Source organism: Felis catus, chromosome B3, assembly GCF_018350175.1.
Source record: "Felis catus isolate Fca126 chromosome B3, F.catus_Fca126_mat1.0, whole genome shotgun sequence".
NCBI classification, from domain to species: Eukaryota; Metazoa; Chordata; class Mammalia; order Carnivora; family Felidae; genus Felis; species Felis catus.
The window spans coordinates 64600369-64621380 of NC_058373.1; the positions used below are offsets into that span (position 1 = coordinate 64600369).

At 41.3% G+C, this 21012-nt stretch overlaps 1 protein-coding gene across 1 annotated transcript in view; it reads right to left on the reverse strand.

Moving 5' to 3' along the window:
• The window catches only part of SPRED1 (sprouty related EVH1 domain containing 1), a 139730-nt gene extending 129266 nt beyond the window's left edge, over positions 1-10464 (reverse strand). The window contains exon 1 of the mRNA XM_011283078.4: positions 10099-10464. Within this exon, the coding sequence (XP_011281380.1) occupies positions 10099-10130 (32 nt within the window). The 5' untranslated portion in view covers positions 10131-10464. The remainder of the gene's footprint in view (positions 1-10098) is intronic.
• Positions 10465-21012: the final 10548 nt, after the last annotated feature.

Below are 21012 nucleotides of genomic sequence, written 5' to 3' on the forward strand. Positions count from 1 at the left end.
AATGTGTATAACCTTACTCTTTGCTGTCTCCACATCATTACTTCCCATTTTGTCTTTTAATACTTTCCCTCTGAACTCTCCTACCTCTCAAGACTATTCTGTCATTTGCTGTCTCTTAAAAAACACTGCTGTTTCTCGCTCTTCATCTTCCCATTACTGCTTAATATTCTCCTTGGGCAATTTCTCCCTGGTTCAACTATTACAAATACGGAAGACATCACCTCTAAATTCTACCTTCTCAACCTTCTGTGGGCACCAAACCTGTATTTAAAATACTCTATGAGGCATTTTCTAACTTGATACTTCGGTAGGCAAATTTTAGAAGGCCAAATTTGAGTTGTTCTCCCATTAAAAACTTTTGTCTCTTCCCACTTCATTTAAAAACATCACAGAGGCCTAAATTTAAAATGCTGAAGTCATCCCACATTCTTCCTACTCCTTCCTTCACATCCAGTCAAGTGATTATCTGGACATCTGAACTGCCTCACAAATTCATCCCCAACAGTTCCAAATGCACTTTTTCTTCCAGCTGTTTTGTCTTGATTATTACATCTTCCTCATCAGTTGTAGTTCATTTCCTTCTCCCTCCAATCAACTGTGCAAATGAGTCCTGGTATTCAGCCTTCTACACAAATTTGATATCACTCCCTCACTTAAATTAATAGTTCCTCACTGACTCCACGATAAAGATAAACTGGTGCTTTTCATGAAGTATCCTGACTGACTTGCAGTGGGGAGTAGGAGTGAGAGAGAGTAGCTCAAAGAACAAATTTTCTGTAAACTCTTAGTGTATTATCTGAAAAATTAATGGGAATTCTGTTCAAAATTGTTTTCACTGACCAATTAAAATAAATTTTCCTCAACTTGTTAAGAAAAACAGATTTTCAGGAACTTCCTTCACGTTCATCTTCTGGGTGTCATGCACCAGGCCTAGCCACCACCTTTTGCCCCAAGGTTGCTGACACAAACTTAAACGCAAATCTAGACTTCTCACAATTGCCTCCAACACGCTTCATATCCCCCTACCACTCCTGCAAATAAGTGTCTCTCAAAAGTTATTGCTTTTCTCTAAACTTTCTATTTCCCCGTCCATGCTTGTTCTTGTTTTGTTTTCCCCCTCCCTTCTTGAAATGCCCTTCCCCTTTCAATCTTCCTTATCTCTGGCTGACTCGTAAAATCCGACCTCTTTTCTGAAGCCTTCCTTCATGCAACTCCCACACTGCCATCCACTGCCAGGTAGAATCACTTTCTCCTTGAGCCTTGAGGAATTTGCAGACACAGAACACACATCACGTTTCACACGGATCTAGTTCCCTTTTTGGATAGTGAAAGCAGTTATCAGGGTATACTTATCTTTGCACCTCCAGGGCTAAGGAAAAGTCAAGTACCTAGCAGGCACTCAAATGTCACTGCACCGAAATTTTTTTTTTTAAGTTTATTTATTTTTGAGAGAGAGAGAGAAGGGGAGAGGCAGAGAGAGAAGGAGAGAGAGAATCCCAGGTCGGCTCCACATTGTCAGTGCAGAGCCTAACATGAGGCTGGAACTCAGGAACTGCAAGATCAAAGACCTGAGTCAAAATGAAGAGTCAGATGGGGTTAACTGACTGAGCCACCCAAATGCCCCTGCACTGAAATTCTCAAAGAAAAGTTACTAATAGTATCTGTCCTGAAAAACTAAGAAAGCCATATATCTAATTCAAGCAACTAAAATTCTGTAATGTTTTTACATATTATCATGAAAGCAAACCCAAAACTGACCGCTAATTGCAAACTCAAAATATCAATGTAATTCACAAAACTGGATAAAAAAGCTTGGTGACTTTATGCTAAATAAAACACTCTGATATTAGTGTTTTATTAGAATTCTAGAACCTTTATACTAAAAGATATCCTAAAATTGACCAAATCCAACATCTTCATTTTAAATGAGAAATATTAAGTCTAAAATTCTAGGAAGTAGAAATATAAATCTATATTCATGAACGCATACTACAAATATGTAAATTATTAAAATTTACTTAAATTATTAACATTTACTTCCATATTATGGGCAGAGACTGAATGACAATGCTTCACTTCTGGCATTTAAGAATGTATTATTTGTGGGGCACCTGGGTGGCTCAGTCGGTTAAGCACCCAACTTCAGCTCAGGTCATGATCTCATGGTTTGTGGGTTCGAGCCCCTCATCAGGCTCCATGCTGACAGCTTGGAGCCTGGAGCCTGGAGCCTGCTTGGGAGTCTGTGTCTCCCTCTCTCTCTCTGCCCCTCTCCCGCTCACACTCTGTGTGTGTGTGTGTGTGTGTGTGTGTGTGTGTGTCTCAAAAATAAATAAATATTAAAAATATTTTAAAAGACTGTATTATTTCTCTTCCTTAATCTTCAAATGTGATAAACTACATCAGTTTTCTCATGTTGATCCACTCTTGCAATCTCAAGATAAACCCTGTTTGACTATGAGGCTTTGTTTTTAGTTCACTGAATTGAATTTGATTTGCTACTTCTTGAAAATTCTCAACCATTATCTCTGAATATTTCCTCTCCTCCCTAATCTCTTATTTTGGAACTGTTAGCTGTATGTTGGACTTGTTCATTTTACCCTTCATGTTCCTTTTTTTTTTTTTTTTTGAGAGAGAGAGAGAGAGAGAGAGAGAGAGAGAGAGAGAGAGAATATGAGTGTGCACGCCAGTAGGGGAATGGAAGAGAAAAGAAAGGGAGAGAGAGTCCCAAGCAGGCTCTACGCTCTCAGCAGAAAGCCAGACGCTGGGCTCAAACCCACACTCTATGAGATCATGACCTGAGTCATGACCCGAGGTGACGTCAAGAGTCAGAGGCTTAATCAGCTGAGCCACCCAGACACCCATACCCTTCATGTTTCTTAATCTTCCTATTTTATAACTCTATCTATGGGGTTCAACCTTCTGGGCTTCAGTCTGTAGCAGGAGATTTTAACCTTTTGTGCCAGTAGACCTCTCTGGCCATCTGGTGAAGGCTATGGCCCCCTTCTCAGAACATTAAAGACTTAAAACAAAATACACAGGAATACAAAAGAAATAAATTAGAGGCATCTGCGTGGTTCAATAGGTTAAGCATCTGACTCTTGGTTTCAGCTCAGGTCATAATCTCATGGTTGATGGGATGGAGCCCCACATGGGGCTCCATGCTGACAGTGCCGAGTCTGCTTGGGATTCTCTGTCTCCCTCTCTCTCTGTCCCTCCTCCACCTGCACTGTCTCTGTCTCTCTCAAAATAAACAAACTTAAAAAATTATACTGAAATAATTATCAAAATATTTTCTAGTTTTGATATAGTAATATATATTTTATTAACACTAAAATATTTATAAGCTCTACCAACGGTTTAATAACTAACTTCATTCATTTCTTTCTAAGTAAGCCTTACACCCAATGGGGTGGTGGCTTGAACTCATGACCCTGATATCAAGAGTTGGACATTCTAAAGACTGAACCCACAAGGTGCCCCTACTGTAACTTCAAAGTAGTGATGACTACAAGTGCTATTTCAAGGTATCTGTAACAAATGAATAGTAACTGTACTGTAAGAAAAAAAATCTGATTTATATTGGTATTATAGGTTGAATTAATATCCCTCTAAAAAAAATGTGTTGAGTTCTAACCCTCTACCTCAATACAACCTCATTTGGAAATAGGGTTACTGCAAGCGTAATTAATTTAAGAGGAGGTCATGCTACACTTCTCCAAAGAAGACACCCAGATGGCAAACCGACACATGAAAAAATGCTCAACATCACTCATCATCAGAGAAATACAAATCAAAACCACAACGAAATACCACCTTACACCTGTCAGAATGGCTAACATTAACAACTCAGGCAACAAAAGATGTTGGTAAGGATGCAGAGAAAGAGGATCTCTTTTGCATTGTTGTTGGGAATGCAAGCTGGTACAGCCACTCTGGAAAACAGTATGGAGGTTCCTCAAAAAACTAAAAATAGAACTACCCTACAAAGGGACACATGCACCCCCATGTTTATAGCAGCACCATTGATAGCCAAAGTATGGAAAGTATGGAAAGAGCCCAAACGTCCATCAATGGATGAATGGGTAAAGAAAATGTGGTATATATACACAATGGAGTATTACTCGGCAATCAAAAAGAATGAAATCTTGCCAGTTGCAACTACGTGGATGTAACTGGAGGGTATTATGCTAAGTGAAATTAGAGAAAGGCAAAAATCATATGACTTCACTCATATGAGGACTTTAAGAGACAAAACAGATGAATATAAGGTAGAGAAACAAAAATAATATAAAAACAGGGAGGGGGACAAAAGAGACTCATAAAAATATAGAGAATAAACTGAGGGTTGCTGGAGGGGTTGTGGGAGGGGGGATGGGCTAAATGGGTAAGGGGCATTAAGGAATCTACTCCTGAAATCATTGCTTCACTATATACTAATTTGGATGTAAATTTTAAAAAATAAAAAATAAAGTTAAATTATAAAAAAAAAGAGGTCATACTAGAGGCTCCTAATCCAATGACTGATGTCACGTGGCCACGTGAAGACACACAGGGAGAACATCATGTGATGATGAAGGCAGAAAATGGAATTAGGCAGTTTCAAGCCAAGAAATGCTAAAGATTGCCATCAGCCACCAGAGGCCAGGAAGAGACAAGGAAGGATTCCCCTAATGGCTTACTAGGAGCATGGCCCTGCCATTCCTGGACTTTCTTTCAACCTCCAGAATTGAGACAATAAATTTCTGTTGTTTTAAGCCATCCAGTATTGTGGTGCTTTTATTTTTATTAGGGCAGCCCTAGGAAACTAACACCTGTCACAAGTACCTCTGATGCCGCTATGGTTTGTTGGAATTTCCTTCAATTATAAATGTAAGCAAGTTTCAATTAGAGATTAGTAAAAAACACTCTCAATTCTAAGAACCCTATGTCTAAGCAATTTGACACCTCAGTCTAAGACCCAAAAATAATGAACAATGCTTAAACAAAAATACATCACTAGATCTTTTTCATTTCAAACCATTCTGAGTGCCACAAAAACATCTCAGGGATTTGTAATGACTTTGGCTCTGGACTCTAAGATGCAGCTATGACACAAAACTTTTCATAAACAGTGAATTAAATCTAACTGTTAAAGAATGAAAAAATTCATTATCCGCATTAACTTCTTAAACTAATGAAGTTATAAAATTATCCCTTAGTCTTAGGTTAATATGATTAGTATGAAAAACCTAATGAAAAGACTTACTTTTGACACTTTAGCCAGTAAGTAAAGCATGAGAGCTAGTCTCTTCTTAGGACATTCCTTTTAGAACTATTCAAATTGGTGTTTAAGCCCAATAGCCTTTTGCTCACTTATTCATCCAGAGGCCATATTTCTTTAAAAGAAAAAGAAAAGCAGTACAAAGTTCTCACATCTATGAGGTGTATATATATTATCAAAAACAAATGGCTATTAAACCTAAAATAATAAAGTCTTAACAGATTATTAAGGTACCAAGTGTTTTCAAATTTTGTATCTTGGTTCTTCAAAATTCATGCTCTTACTTCAGCTTCCTACCAGATTTCTACTGGAAGTCTTTTATTTGCTTAAACATGTCAAAAACAATATAATAAAATTAATCAATTAACCAATGCACATGTTACAAGTAGTCTGGCGACTTGTAACGTGCCTATCACTGTATTACTTTACGGTAATTTAGTACAGGAAGGGCTTATAATGATGCTTAGTTCAAGCTGCTCAAATGAAACAAGCAAACAGAAGCCCACAAAGGCTGTACTTGTCCAGAATCACAGAATAATTAGTGACAATGACAAAAAGGCATCTCCCAATTCCAAGTCCAATGCTCTTTACATTAAACCATACTGCATGAAAGTTGTTAAGAGGTAAATTATCTGCAAAAACCTTCTATATGATGACTTTATTCTATTTGTTTCAAGTTTATTATTTTTTTTGAAAAGAGAGAGAGAGAGAGAGAGAGAGAGAGAGAGAGAGAGAGAGAGAGAGAGAGGAGGGTGTGAGGGAGGGGCAGAGAGAGAGAATCCCAAGCAGGCTCCACAGTATCAGCACAGAGCCCAGGGGCGGTTGATCTCACCAACCATGACATTATGACAAGAGTTGGACACTCAATTGGACACTAACTGAGCCACCCAGGTGCCCCTAATTCTATGTGTAATATGGTATTTTAAAACAGTCTGGTTGCCCAAAACAACCTAACTAGTTTTTTGGGTATTTTTAATCAATTTTATTTTACCACCCAGCACTTTAAAAATAGGAACAAGATGGGGCGCCTGGGTGGCGCAGTCGGTTAAGCGTCCGACTTCAGCCAGGTCACGATCTCGCGGTCCGTGAGTTCGAGCCCCGCGTCAGGCTCTGGGCTGATGGCTCAGAGCCTGGAGCCTGTTTCTGATTCTGTGTCTCCCTCTCTCTCTGCCCCTCCCCCGTTCATGCTCTGTCTCTGTCCCAAAAAATAAATAAAAGTTGAAAAAAAATTTAAAAAAAATAGGAACAAGATCTCATTTCCACCTTCAAAATTGGCAAAAATTTTTTCAAAAAGAACTGGACAGACATTTCAAGACATAAGCACTCTCATATACTAAGTTTTTCTTTTCTAGAGGGCAATTTAGCAGAAAAAAACTTAAAATTTGCATCTCCTTTAAGTCCACTCCTAGACTATCTCAAGGAAAGAGTAAAAGATTTAAATGAAGACAGAACTCAAGATCAAATGCAGCACTGTTCAGGAATAACAGAATAGTTAACTGGTTCAAACTAATGTATATTATATACTGTACATAATACAGCCATCAAAAGCTGTTCTACGAAATAATGATACAGAAAAGTCACAACATAATAGGGTATGATAGTTTCTACTACGCAACTCCACTCTACAGAGGATACAGATATATCCATAAAATAATAAAGAAGGAATTCATTACAGTGCATGGAACATAGTAAAAATACAATGAATGAATAGGATTCATCATCAACATCATAGGAAAGGTTTAATTATAGTATATCAAATGTTTAGACTTGTTATCTGAATAATAAATACACAAATTATTACCTACTCCCTTTAAAGACTATTTTGTACATTATCTGAAATTACTACTCTTGCAAGGAGGAAATTATTTTTTTAAATAACACTTTTAATGCAGTTCCAGTTATTACTGAAGTTTGGAAAAGAAAAGCAGACTTTTACCAATCGTTCCCTAAATTTGACATTGCGTAAGATCAAGTCTTACATATAACAAATCCTTCATTAGTTACTGATTACATACATATACACAATCAACTTTTGAGAGCTATCTGTCTCTCTACACAGAACTTTAATTTCAAATAACAGAGCATGTACTAGAGGATTTCAAAATGAGGCCTCTAAAGGCCTTACTGGATTTTACCACAATATTTGTCTAGAAAAAGTTAAGTTTCCCAAGATATTGGTGATTTTCACTTTTTTTAAAGGCCGAAATCAGGTGGAAAAAACATTTAAGTGTTAAGAACAGTCTCTAATGTAATTAAATTCCTATTGATTATGGCTTCTAAAAAAGGAGAAAAGTGGGGAAAAAAATATATGTAAGGCCCAAATAAAATCTGTATCATAGGGCAGTTTTATTATGCTGAGGCTTTAAGGACGTCTACAATAACATACATATTTTTTGTTTCTTCAAACTATATATGATTATAAATAATAAATTGCCACTTCAAAACATTACTATATATATTAAAAATAAGATAAACTGTTGGAATAAAAGCTACATTCCAAAGAAGTTCACACTTTGTGATTTGGCTAATGTACAATGTTGGCTCTAATAAAACTGATTACCAGATGAACACATCACTTCCTAAAATAAAAAAATTTTTTTAAATAAAACCCCCAAGAGTTTGTCCCAGGAAGAATTAACGTCTCCTAGAGAAATAATATATACGCTAAAGCATATTTTTCTGTTCTATCAAAACTAACATAACAAAGCCCCTAGGAAATAACATATTAATAAAGCAGGAGAAATTCATGAAAGCAGAAATCTAAAAGTCTGAGTGAGCCAATTGCCAAGTTCTTAATTAAATTTAAAATTTTTTAAAAAAGCAATCCTCTCAGTAAAACTCGTCATTTGGTGTTTCAAATATCAACATATTTAGGATTAAACTACTGGGAACTTTTACTCATTTCAGTGTTAACAGCAGTATCATCCACCTGATTTTGCTAGCTTTTTGAAAAACTTGGATTCTTAATATGTCCATGGCCAAGTATTCTAGAAAGAGCCCATTTAGAAACAATTTATTTTACACGTTTCAATTCACATTCCCTCATTTGTTTTTCTAATAGATGCATCCAAAAAGGAAATATTAGTATTTTAGTTTAAATATGGTAATTCGCCTTTCTCCATCTCTCAAACAGAACTTGACATTTTGATCCAGGCTACTTTCTTAAAAGATAACAGTAAAAATGATCGTCATTCCGTTCAGGATTTTTAGCAGTTTTTCCCCTAACTAAGCGTTATCTGAGATACTTCTTGATCTCTCTCAAAGTAGGTCTAATCTGCGGAAGGCAATGAGACAGTGTACTGCACTGTGAATGGACAGCCAGGTATTTTATGAATGGAGGCGATCACGTGATCCCAGCACCTCCCCGAACTGATATTTCCCACATAACTGTGTCAACATTCTGAGAACAGGGGTAGTTGTTTGTGTGTGCGTGTGTTTTTGAATTTAACCTGTAACTTCGAATTCTCCTTACTCCCTGAACTCAAAAATCTACACGAAGATAGACCGTCAAGCTTCGAATTTTTATCTTGGGAAATCCTTTCAAGATGTCCAAGGTGATGGATGTTTAATTATTTTTTTATGAATGAAGAGTGTGCTATGCAAATGAGGGCGATTCACAAAAAGAGAGAGAACATGGCGGCCACTTCTGCTTCCAGACTGCACTGACACTGCAGCAATCTACCTTCTCCCACACCCGCTCATCAGAAGAGTGTGTTGGGGGTGGGGGGGTTGAGAAGAAACGCCGCTTGGCATTTCTCAAGCTATTTTACGTTAAACAGGCCTAGGCTTTCGGATTTAAAAGTCCACTCAAAAAGGTCTGACTCGAGGAATGCACTTTATTTAAAGGAATGCATCCTAGGACTAGTCCTCTCTTAACTCTTTCCAATCCTCCAGGGATAAACAAAACTTGAACTTAATTACAAGAAAACGATGCAAACATTCTGCATGAATACTAAATCCGGTCTCAATAAAAACTGTTCCCGCAACCATTATTCCTTCCGGCAGCCGTTACTTTAAAGCAAAAATATTTAAAAGGCAACGTATTACGTTTGGAAAACAAACAGCCCAAATAAAAACTTAAAACCATGACAGTCCAGAAGTTAATGAAGTTATCAACATATTCAGCAACGTAAATACTGTTACCAACGTAAATGGTGTTTCTCAACACAGCTGAAGGATAAAAATTAACATTCAATATTCTTCTATGCTCCTGGTAAAGACATGCCCAGCATTCGCAAAGGTAAAATATAACAGTTCAACATCTCCTACACTCCAGGTGTCCTTAATGTCATTAAATTCTAAAAATGTTTCCCTAGTTCCATTTTTTTACATGAAGCTTACAGGTCATAAGTTTAAGGGGGGGGGGGAGGCTTAATCGGTATTTAAGAGTCACTGACTCATCGAATTAAGATTCAAGAGCAGTTTGCTGCAGGAGGTGCTCCCACACACTAGTTTCCAAGTGAAATAGCTATAAAGGAAACAGGATGGATATTCAGGTTATGTTGATAGGTATGTTAAGTGAAAAAGGACAAGCCAGGGGCTTCCAGGCAAAGAGGTAATTTCTACCCCGCCACCATCCATCCACATTACTCCATCTCATGGACGTGCAACTGCCATCCCACCCCAACATTCAATACCCTCCCCAAAAGTGAGCAACTAAATGCATGGGGGGTGGGGGGGGGTGCTGCCATTAAATAAAATGGCTAAAAAATCAAACGTTATCTCCAGAATAAGATGCACCGAACTCTCCAGGTTTGCAAGCTTTCCGGCACCCAAGTCTCGGAGGGATCGTCGAAAGGAGGGGGGGGGGTGCTAATCAAGATCAATGAGGCGCTTACTCGTTGTCAGAAGTCGCCGTCTCCTCGCTCATCTTTCCCTCACCGCGATCCGATCTGGAGATGGAGGAGCAAGAGCAGGCGGAGGAGCAGCAGCAGCAGCACCGAGGGGCAGGAGGCAGCGGCGGCCGGGGGGGCGCGGGGGCAGCGGCTCAGGGGCCTCACCATGGTGGACGCCTCACCCGGAACGGTGCCCCCCCAGCCGGGAACCCCGGCCACCCCCGCAGGGGGGTGGCGGCAACAACCTCCGCCGTGGCGACCCCAGCCTCTTCCTCCGCCTCAGCGCCCAGCCAAGGGATCCGAGGAGGCCAGGGAGGATGGGTGGAAAGGAAAAAGAGAAGAGGGGCTACGAAGGCTGACTGGAGAGCTGCTCCTCCCGCCACCAGGGTGGAGCGCGGCGGGGTCCGGCCAGGAAGGAGCGGGCGGGCGGAGAACCCGGGAGCAGAGGCGGCGCTTCCCTCAGGGATGCGGCGAGGAGGAAGCTGAGCTCCGTTCGGTGGGGGCCGGCGGGAGGGTGCCGAGCCCAGGCTCCGGGCGGCGGCGGCGCGGTCCTGCCGGAGCCCACCCCACCATCTCCCACCTCGCCGCCGGCTGCCCGCTCAGCGCCCGGCGACGACCGGGGCGGTCCTCAGGGACAAGCAGGACCGAGCGAGGGGCCTCGCGGCGGCAGATTCCTCCAGACACGCTCCAGCCGGGACAACTCCAGCAGGGGGAGGAGGGGGCGGCGGGGAGCGTGTGAGGCCAGGACAGGCGAGCCGATCGCCCCCACCCGGGCCGGGGCAGAGCGGGCGCGCCCAGGAGACAGGGTGCCGGGAAGCAGCGGGAGAGCGAGGAGGACGGCCGCAGGTCCCCCCACCAGCCGGTGCCCACCAGCAGCTCGGCGGGCCAGCTCCTCACACCCGCCAGAGGGGAGCCGTGAGGGGGGCGGCGGAAGCGCTCACGCCGCCCGCTCCTTCCGCCGCCGCCGCCGCTGCCCGAACCGGGGGCGCCCACGGGAGAAGGAGGCGAAGTAGTCCCTGGCGACTTCTCCCGGCCGCCTGCCTCCCCCGGGGGCCAGAGCGGGCACGGGGTGGGGTTGCCGAGCGCAGTACCCGGGCTGTGAGGGCGTGTGGGTAGGGCTAAAAGCTGCGGCCTCCGGGCGAATCACTGCAAGTCGAAGTCGTGTGCAGCATAGCAAGTTTCAGGAAAGTAGTTCCCTCCTCCCTTCATTTCCCAAATCGTTGTCGAGCCACAGAGCGGGGAAAGGAGGAGGGAGGCGGAGGGATACGCCAGGCACCGCGCTCGGTGTGCGTGCGCGCGCTCCAAACTCTTGGCACGCTGCGAAAGGGGGCGGGGGTGTGAGCTGCACGGGGAGCAGCTTGGGAGGTTGCATTGTTGCGCCGCGTTACTCCCCGTTACTCCCCGTTACTCGCTTTGGAATATCCGGGTTGTTAGAACGGGAAGGCTAGAATGACAGTGTGCTCAAGGAGGAAATTAGCGGCTGCTCTGTTTTGCCCCGCGCGCGCGGGCGCGCGCGCGCGTGTGTGTGTGCGTGCGTGTGTGTGTGTGTGTGTGTGTGTGTTCCTTGCAGAGCAAAGAATGGAACTGGCATGAGTTCATTTTTAGTTGGTGGGGGTTAGGGGGAGGGACCGTACAAAGAGAGCTCCGCCTGCTGTCCCTCTGGTTGCATTGCTGCAATCCCCTAGCTGCATGCACAGAGGGAGTGTGTGTGTGTGTGTGTGTGTGTGTGTGTGTGTGTGTGTGTGTGTGTGTTAGAGAGAGAGTTAGTTTTAATACCTTGGATTCTTACTGCGCAAGGGGTATGCTGTGCAGGGCATTCATCTCCGAAAGCTAGAGTGGTTGTTAATGGAGAACGACTTCCATTGAAGCCCAGAGTAGGCGTGTTACATGAATCTGGCGCAGCCAGAAGCACAGGAAATAACTCCCGCTGCGAGTGAGGTTGCATAACTATAGCGCAGAAGATGCCTCTGTGGCACGAACTGCTCTAAACGGAGGCGGAACGATTATTGAATAGGCAGCTGTCACTTTTGCATTGTTAGAGGACAATGTATGCATTCATCTCAAAAGGTTTTTGCACAGAAACCTGCTGGGGTTTCAGCCGGGAGTCTAGGGTCTGTGGGACTAGAGGACTCACACACAGCTCCTGGCTCTGCAAATTCTATTATCCCTTCTCCGCCTAGAAAGCCAGCCTATACACGATCCAGCCTGGGGACTGAATCCGAAGTTTCTGACGCATCTCCCGAGCTTTCAGTCTAGCTTTGGGTGCAATGCTTTTCTCTTCATTCTCAGGTTTGTGCGACCTGAGAGTAAAAAGATTGTTGCTCCTTCCACCTTGAGGGGTAGAACGATTCCTGATGAGGAGGAAAGTGGGAAAATCTCCCAAACAAGCCAGCATTCCTCATCAGTCCTCTGTCTCCAGGAGGTTTCAGGATTGTTGCTCTCTAAAGTACGGTACACTAGCCTGTTACGATTATTTTGCACATAGTAGGTGCTTAAAAAATGTGGAATTAAAGGGGCCAACTCACTCAGGCGGCCCAAAACACCAGCTTGTTGATTTCTGAGGTTTCGCTATGGAACTCTTGCTGCTTGCCTGGGCAGCAACATTGTCCTTACTCAGAGGGAGGAAGGGACAATGTTGGTGACTGGAAGAGGTGAGAGGCTCTGTGAGAGAAGTTACCTGTTACCCCTGAACATGTGTTTTTTATCATGTTCCTGGGAAGACCCTGTTACCGGAAGTATTGATAACTCCCTACTACCACTACCCACTTTGGCATCTCAGATTTGAATCAAGTTCCATCAGTTAGAATTTGTTCCAGACAAGTTACCTAAACTCTGTGCCTGGGTAAAATGTGGATAATAGTACCTAATTCATAGAGCTGCTGTACTGATTAATGAGGTAATAATATACAGAGCACTTAGCACAGATTAAGAGCTCAATAAACCCCAGCTCTTACTCTGATTTTGTAAAATGGAGATTATAATAAACTATGACAAGGTGGTGGCAGCAATGGCTTTGAAGGTTAAATGTAGCCTTGTTTGTTCACTCAACAAACAACTATTGCTTTTCTTCTGTGTACCACTCTTGCTAGACACATGGCTTGGCCTTTTGCAAGCCATCAATAAATGATTGCTCTGAGAGTCATTGTGATTAAGTAAGTACAAGGAATGTTGGGTCACTTGCAAAGGCCTCCTTTTCTTTTGAGGAAATTTGCATCTTTTGAGGTTCAGCTGCATCAGGGAAAACATGAAAGGCTTTGGGGGGAAGACATGAAAGGCATCTTGGCTTTTGCATGTGCAGGGAACTGTGCCGGCCACTTTCACACACATTACTTAACCTAGAGGAGCAAGATATGATCAACAGCCCAAATTAATGCTTTTTAGGTGGTTCCCAATCCTATGACCAAGACAGTCACCAGACTGTTCCTTGCCTTTGATGTTCACCATGCCACTCTCAGGACACTTTTGTGCCCTTGTTTTTGAGGGTGCATTTCTAGCCCTCTCCTCTCACCCAGTTGTTGAAGATCTTACCAGCTTATTAGACAATTGTCTTGAGCTGCAGAGCTCTGAGAATTCTACCCTGAAACAATCAGAAATGGTCCTATGTTGAAGTTCAGAGCCCAGGGGTCTTCCCAGTCTGATTTTCTGTCACAGCTACCCTAAGGTCAAAAGGCCTCACTGGTCTATCCCCATGTCTGTACCTTACCTGGTGCAAGAGACGTAACAACCAAATGAAATGTTTAAGACCTTGAGTCCTGGTTTATAAATAAACAAATATTTTTAAATTTGAGATAATTGGGGAAACAAACACTAACTGGAAATTGATGATATTAAGGGATTTTTAAAAAGTATTAGTGTTGCGGGGCTTTTTAAAGTCTTCATCTTTTGGAAATACATATTGAACTATCTATGGATGAAATGATATTCTGAGATTTGCTTCAAAATAATTCAGTGGGGTGAGGAGTGGGAAGAAGTAAGGGGATAGAGATGAAACAAGATTGGTTATGGGATGATGATGAGCACATTCTCTTTATTATTTCACACATTTGAAATTTTCTATAATAAAACCTTTTTTTCTTTTTTAGTACACTGCAAGAACTGCTTTAATGCAGATTCCTTGGCCCCATTCCCAAGATTGTGATCAGCAGATCTGTAATGGGACCGACAAATGTGCTTTTTCAGAAGTATGCCAGCTACTTGGTTTTTCTTAGCCCTTCACAGTCTTCTCTCTCTCTCTCATCTACTTGTGTCGTCCCGTCTCTGAACACATTCATTACCTAAGAACCTCTATTCCAGTAGCACACAGAAAAGGGTGGCCCAACATATTTCATAGGCTAAGGCAGATACTGGTCAAGGCCAAACAGCTGTTTCAGCTGGGGAAGGTGGATCCAATGAGATTCGAAACGCTGTGGGAGAAGGTAAATATAGATCACAGTGTTACCTTGAATTCCTAGTCCATTCATTTGGTATAGCTACCAATGAGCACTAGGCAAAGATTCCATAGCCATGTCAGGGGTTAACAGGGCAAGGGAGCTTGTATTTACTTGGTTGTGTTTTCTCAGGTGGGTCTGTGGGAAAGAGGCTGGTCACAATCACTGCTGATCACAGGTGGCTCTCATTACTATTGTCCTCAGTTTTAGAGAATTAGCCACAACCACTTAAAAACTTGTTATACATGATTAATTATTAAAAGCATGTATGTGCCAACAGCACAAGTGCCAAGTAACTGCCAGTAAAGGACGTCATCACACTTAAGAAGATACAAATGGATTCTGGGTTCTAAGTAGGTATCAGAGCAAGGTTCACAAGGTCAACAAAAGTGGCCTGTCCTCATGGAGGCCCTGGCAGATGGCATGTCGTACTCTAATTCAAGGCATTCTCCCTCATTCCAGACCACTCAGTCCACAGTGATCATCTTAAAAACTCAGTATTCATCTTCTCAAATTCTCTTATTTTTGCCTTTACTGTTTTACACTTGTATTGATAATTCTCTCCTCTCTAACCAACTTTTTATGAGTTTATGTTTGTTTTCCCAGAGCCCGATGGAGGTCTCTCTCCCTCTTTCTGCAGCTCTCTCTCTCTCTCTCTCTCTCTCTCAAAATAAATAAATAAACATGTTTAAACATTTTTAAATTGAGGCTGTATTGACTGGCACAGTGACGGAAATTCAGAGTCCCCTCTGGCTTCTTATTGCCACTATAACACTATAGTAGTTCAGCATTTCATACATGCTGTCCCTTGCACTAATAAGCTTTCAGCAGATATTTGTGTGCTTGAAAAGCCAAAAGAGAAAATAATCATGCAACATTGGAGGTTCTAACAGTGCATAAAGTACATATTCATATTTCCATTTCTAAACATTACCCCTTAGCAGATGTATTTTAAATTTTGTATTTTAGGGGCGCTTGGGTGGCTCATTTGGTTCAGCATATGACTTTGGCTCAGGTCATGATCTCACGTTTTGTGGGTTCAAGCCCCACGTCGGGTTCTGTGCTGACAGCTCAGAGCCTGAAGCTTGCTTCAGATTCTGTGTCTCCTCTCTCTGCCCCTTCCCAACTCTCTCTCTCTCTCTCTCAAAATAAATAAACAGTAAAAAATTTTTTTTAATTCTGTATTTTAAAACTGTAGTTAGAATATACCTAGAGCAAAAAAAAAAAAAAAAGAATATACCTAGAGCAAAGGGGACTGATTCTGTTTTCATGCTGTACTTTAATGAACAATCTCTTATTTTCTTTTTCTTTTCTTTTCTTTCTTTCTTTCTTTCTTTCTTTCTTTCTTTCTTTCTTTCTTTCTTTCTTTCTTTCTTTCTTTCTTTCTTTCTTTCTTTCTTTCTTTCTCTTTCTTTTTTAGTGTAACCAGTCTCTTGGCTAATGAGCTCTGCCTCTCAGTGGAATTACTAAATGGTAACCATGTTTCTAAATAGTTTCCTTGCCTCTGGCATGAGTCTGTTTCTCCATCACTAGGGTTTCCATGTTCTTCCAAACTAATACAAAGTATAAAGGATAAGTATGCTATTTTATTTTTCTCCCAAAGGACTGCAATTGTTGGTCTGGTAGTATCCGGTGAGTGTGAAATCAGTTTACTTTTAATGCTATAACTGCCTTTTACAGGAAGTTTCCACAAGATTACAACCAGTACAAGGGAAATGAGCAGTCTGTGATTTCCTTTATTTTCAGCATAATCTTAGCAGGGAGGATGCTTACCAGGCCCCACACTACTAAATAAAGCACTTCTCCCTTATCATCATTCTCCCAAATGTACTTGGCATGCTTGTTCCTTGAAGGTTATATCCCATTACAATAAGTATGAAAGATTGAAATATCTGTTACATAAAATTTCCAAGGCTATGTGCACGCAACAAATTCAATACCACAAAAGAGTCTAAATGATTCCTTGGATTTTGTTTTAAATATGTCACTTGACTTCCCTTTTAGTGAATAATACTTAGCCATTGTATAGGACTGTAAAACTTGGAATGCCCTTGAGGAACTTACCTTCCTAACACCCTTGCCCACTAGGTATTATCATCAATTCCAATTTATAGAAAGAATTAGGAACTGAAGATCACAGAGGTTAGGTGACCTCTAGCCAGAGGTCACACATTAGTAAGAGTGTGGCTAGAGTTCCTTTAAAAACGCACGTGAGCATGTGTATGTGTGTGTGTGTGTGTGTGTGTATGTGCGTGTGCGCGTGCGCATGCGTGTGTGTTTGTGTGTGTGTGTTGTGATATTATATCTAACTTCCCAGAGAGGAGATCCTTGGTGGGATATTCTATTTCATTCAAGTCATTACTGTGGATGATGACTTGGCTGGAGAATTGTCCTTTAGAACAGGGGAAGATTAAATCTCTTGGCTGTTATCAGCTGTCTTGTGTGGGCCTCAGGTACGTAAATTCTCTTGTATCATCAGTTCCAGAGGCAAAAACATCTGATTGTCTTTTGGTAATGCTAGCAGATCTGATGATCCTGGTAGCCACTAGCCATGTGTGGCTGTTTAAATTTAAGTTAATTAAACTCAGTAAGATTACAAATTTAGTCCTACCAGCTCCATTTCAAGTGCTCAACTGCCATGGACAGTTAGTGGCTACCATACTGGACAGTTCAGATGTAGAACACTTCCACCATCACAGAAGTGTCTTGTGGGTACATTCATGTGCAGGTGCGTTGCTGTAAACAACACAGGGAGTTATCTTGTTGTTAATATGGACACCTAACAATCGTTATGCTTTCAAATATGTTGTGACTGGTTTGAACTGAACATTGCATTCCCTCTTTTAATCTTAGCTATGTCTCCGTTGCCATTAACTAAGGGTGAAAAAAGAGGATAATTGCATCATTAGAGTCTTTGATAAACCGACAGAAGACATCTACATTGAGAAGCACTAATGAATGAATGAATGAATGAATGAATGAATGAATGAATGAATTTATTTAATAAAAATGCTTTGAATGCTCATGTTTGATACTGTAAATCCTTGCTACTCAAAGCAACAGAGTTTTCCTAGGAAGTTGCTAGAAATGCAAACTCTTGGGCTCCACCCTAGTCCTACTGAATTATAACCTGCATTTTAACAAGATCCCTAGCTGATTCATCTGCACATTAAAGTTTAAGAAGCCCTGCTGTAAATAATCTCTTTGTGTCTAGTAGTGGCCTTTCCTAACCTTGAATAGGTGTATCTCTTCAGGCTTGCCTAGCCTCCAAGTATACAAAAGTAAGATATTCCCACCATCCTTTCCTGCCCCTACAAAAGAGGATTTTTATTCCTATTTATTTTAGCCTCATCTTTCTGGTCTAGGACGTAGACCACTCAGCACTTGGCCTCTGCTCCTCCCTAGATCAAGTCTACTACACTCCTCTCCATGGCGTCCCAGGACTCTCCGCCACGGAACCGTGCCAGTGAGGGCTGCCTCTTTCCTCCCACCTCCCCATTTCCCTCTTTTCTCTAAATTCTCCCTACTTTCCTAAGACACATTCCTTCTTTTTTCCCCCACTCTCTTTTCCTGACTTTTCTGAAAGTCTCGTTCTGTTTCTACTCTGCAATATCACACTTCCATTTGGACTTCATCACAGTTTATTAGGCATGTGTAAAGCCTGGTAGTTCTTTCTACACAGCCACTCAAGGAGTCTTACAACACTACGTTTTTGCTATAACTTCTATTTGCTATACTCTAAAAACAAACAGCATTGGCTCTTCCAGCCCTCTACCTGTGTTGTTACAACTATGAATAAATATAGTTTAGCAGTTATAATTCCAAGAATATAGGAGTTTAGGTGATGAGGTAGGAGAGCTATAAAGGAAATGTCAGCATTAGAGGGAAAAGATAGCAGTTATTTTTATTATCTGTTTTGTATACCTTTGTATACCATCTTGTGTTATCTCAATGTTTCCTTTTGGCTTTCCATGTCTCCTAGATATATTGTAAAATTTCAGAGACCAGTAAAAAGATTGTTGCAATGGTCTACATTAGAGAAAATTAGAACACTGGTCAGGGGCTAGAGAGAGGAGGATGGATAAAATACATGTAGGTAAGAAATATTCAGGACTACGTTAGGTGCTGGGAGGAAGCCTGCTTTTTCAGAAATGTGCAGTCTAGCTAGGGAGACATGGAAAACCAAAAGGAAACATTTGGAAAATACAAGATGTTAAATGAATAAATGCCATGACAAGTAATAAAAATAACTTCTGTTGTTTTCCTCTAATCACACTAATCTTCTTAGCATCCCCAAATATGTCCATTTTGGAATTCTATGATAGTATCTTTAATAGGTTTGCATAATAAAATCTAAATATACACCAAATTGAACAATTCTGTGTTTAAAAATGATTAGATGCTGAAAACTTCAATTCCACTGACATCTGGACAGTCCTTACCCTACCAGACAGATGTGTTTTCTTTCTCGGAAGATTTTAAATCCTAAGGAGACACTGATTGTCCTTCATACTAGAGAATGCCACCCCCAGCTCTAAAGCTCTTTATCAGGAAGCTAAAACACTTCACACCCTTATTGTCTTCTGGGTCTTAGCCAATCTTTGTTTATTTCAAGTTTCCTTCCTTTGTTGGATCACCCCCAGTCTTCCTTCTGGGTCCCCTGCCAAACGATGCCAAGGACTTAGAACAGTCTCTCTTTACCAGCCTTATTGTCCTTGCTTATTTTAAGTATGTCTCCTGATATTCCCATAGAGCTTTTTAAAATTGATTTGGGAAAATAAAATTGCATTCTACACCCAACATTATTTGGTCTAGTCTACATCTTAGAAATGTGGTTATTCTTAAAACATCCATGATACTATTCATTCAAAAAAAAATTTTTTTATATTTTTTTTTTGAAGGAGAGACAGAGTGAGAGTGGAGGAGGGGCAGAGAGAGAGGGAAACACAGAAGCAGGCTCCAGAGTCTAAGCTGTCAGCACAGAGCCCAGACGCTGAGCTCAAACCCATGATCCGAGCTGTGAGATCATTACCTGAGAGGAAGTTGGATGCTTAACCAACTGAGCCACCCAGGCACCGCCCCCCCCATGATACTATTCTTAACAATGTATTTGTTTATTCTCTATATTTAGTCTATATTGTTTCCAAGTTTTTATAAAACCCCAATATTCATATGTGTCAAGTTATTTTTGTATAATAACTCATAAAGTGAGATGTCTGGTAGGTGCTTTTTAAGTGTTATTTTATATGGTACTTGTAATTTATTACAACAAAAGGGCAACTTTTAATTTATATTTTGAATTTATATCTCTAAAGCTCCTATTCATTCAAATATATAAGTGATGTTAGAGATTTGGCCAAACTTTCATTCAAATGCATAAATTCTATTCATGTATGATCCCAGTTTGGGTTTTTTTTTTTTTTTTTTTACTTTTCACATATCTACAATGTCAGATTTCCTTGGAAATCACTTGCATGTAACCCATTTAACTCTAACATTAATCATTTCTGATTGATATTGATCCTCTTTTACAAAACTTAGTAAAGGATAGAGAGAACTTTCAGAAAACTATCATTAGAATTTATTAGGGAGGGGTCCTTACGTGCACCTCTCAAGGGATTCATTTTTGATGAAATCGCAGAAGATAAGTCTACCAGAAGAATTCATTAACTAATTAGTTAATTCAGTATGCCAAGCTCAGTACTAGAAAGGACATGAAAGCAATACTTGACTTCAAGGAACTTATGTCTAGTGAAGGTGTAAACAGGTAAGTTGCTGTTCCCATGGTAGGTGCCAGAAGTCTTAGAAATGAAGTGCTAGGGGTGCCTGGGTGGCTCAGTCGGTTGAGCATCGACTTCAGCTCAGGTCACGATCTCACCATCCATGAGTTCGAGCCCCACGTCGGGCTCTGGGCTGATGGCTCAGAGCCTGGAGCCTGCTTCCGATTCTGTGTCTCCCTCTCTGCCCCTCCCCCGTTCATGCTCTGTCTCTCTCTGTCTCAAAAATAAATAAATGTTAAAAAAAAAAAAAAAGAAATGAAGTGCTAAAGGAGCAATTCATTTGCCTCACATAAAATGGAGGATTAACAGTAGGAGCGCATTTAGGAAGAAACTCAGTTTTCCCCCTTTTGTGTAGGGAAAAACCCAGTTCTTTTCTACTGTGTTTCTCCCCTGAGTGTCTACTTTTACACAGCACACTCCACTTTTGGGTACCCAATGGGTGGAGGTTTTTCCCCGACATCAAGTATTTCCCTGCAACACCAGCTAGCTGGGCATCCTGTAATTTAACTCACTTCCTATACCATCTACCCGGAGATGGCATTAGATTCCACAGGTTAAAGCCTCAGTCCTATAAAACTGCCCCTCACCCCACCCTCATCTCTGCCCTCGCTTCAGCGCCAACTTCAGAAGCCAGTCACAAGCTCAGGGCTTCTAACCAACAGGCTATAGATCAGAGGTTCCCACAGCCCTCTCCTCAGGTTTGATTAACT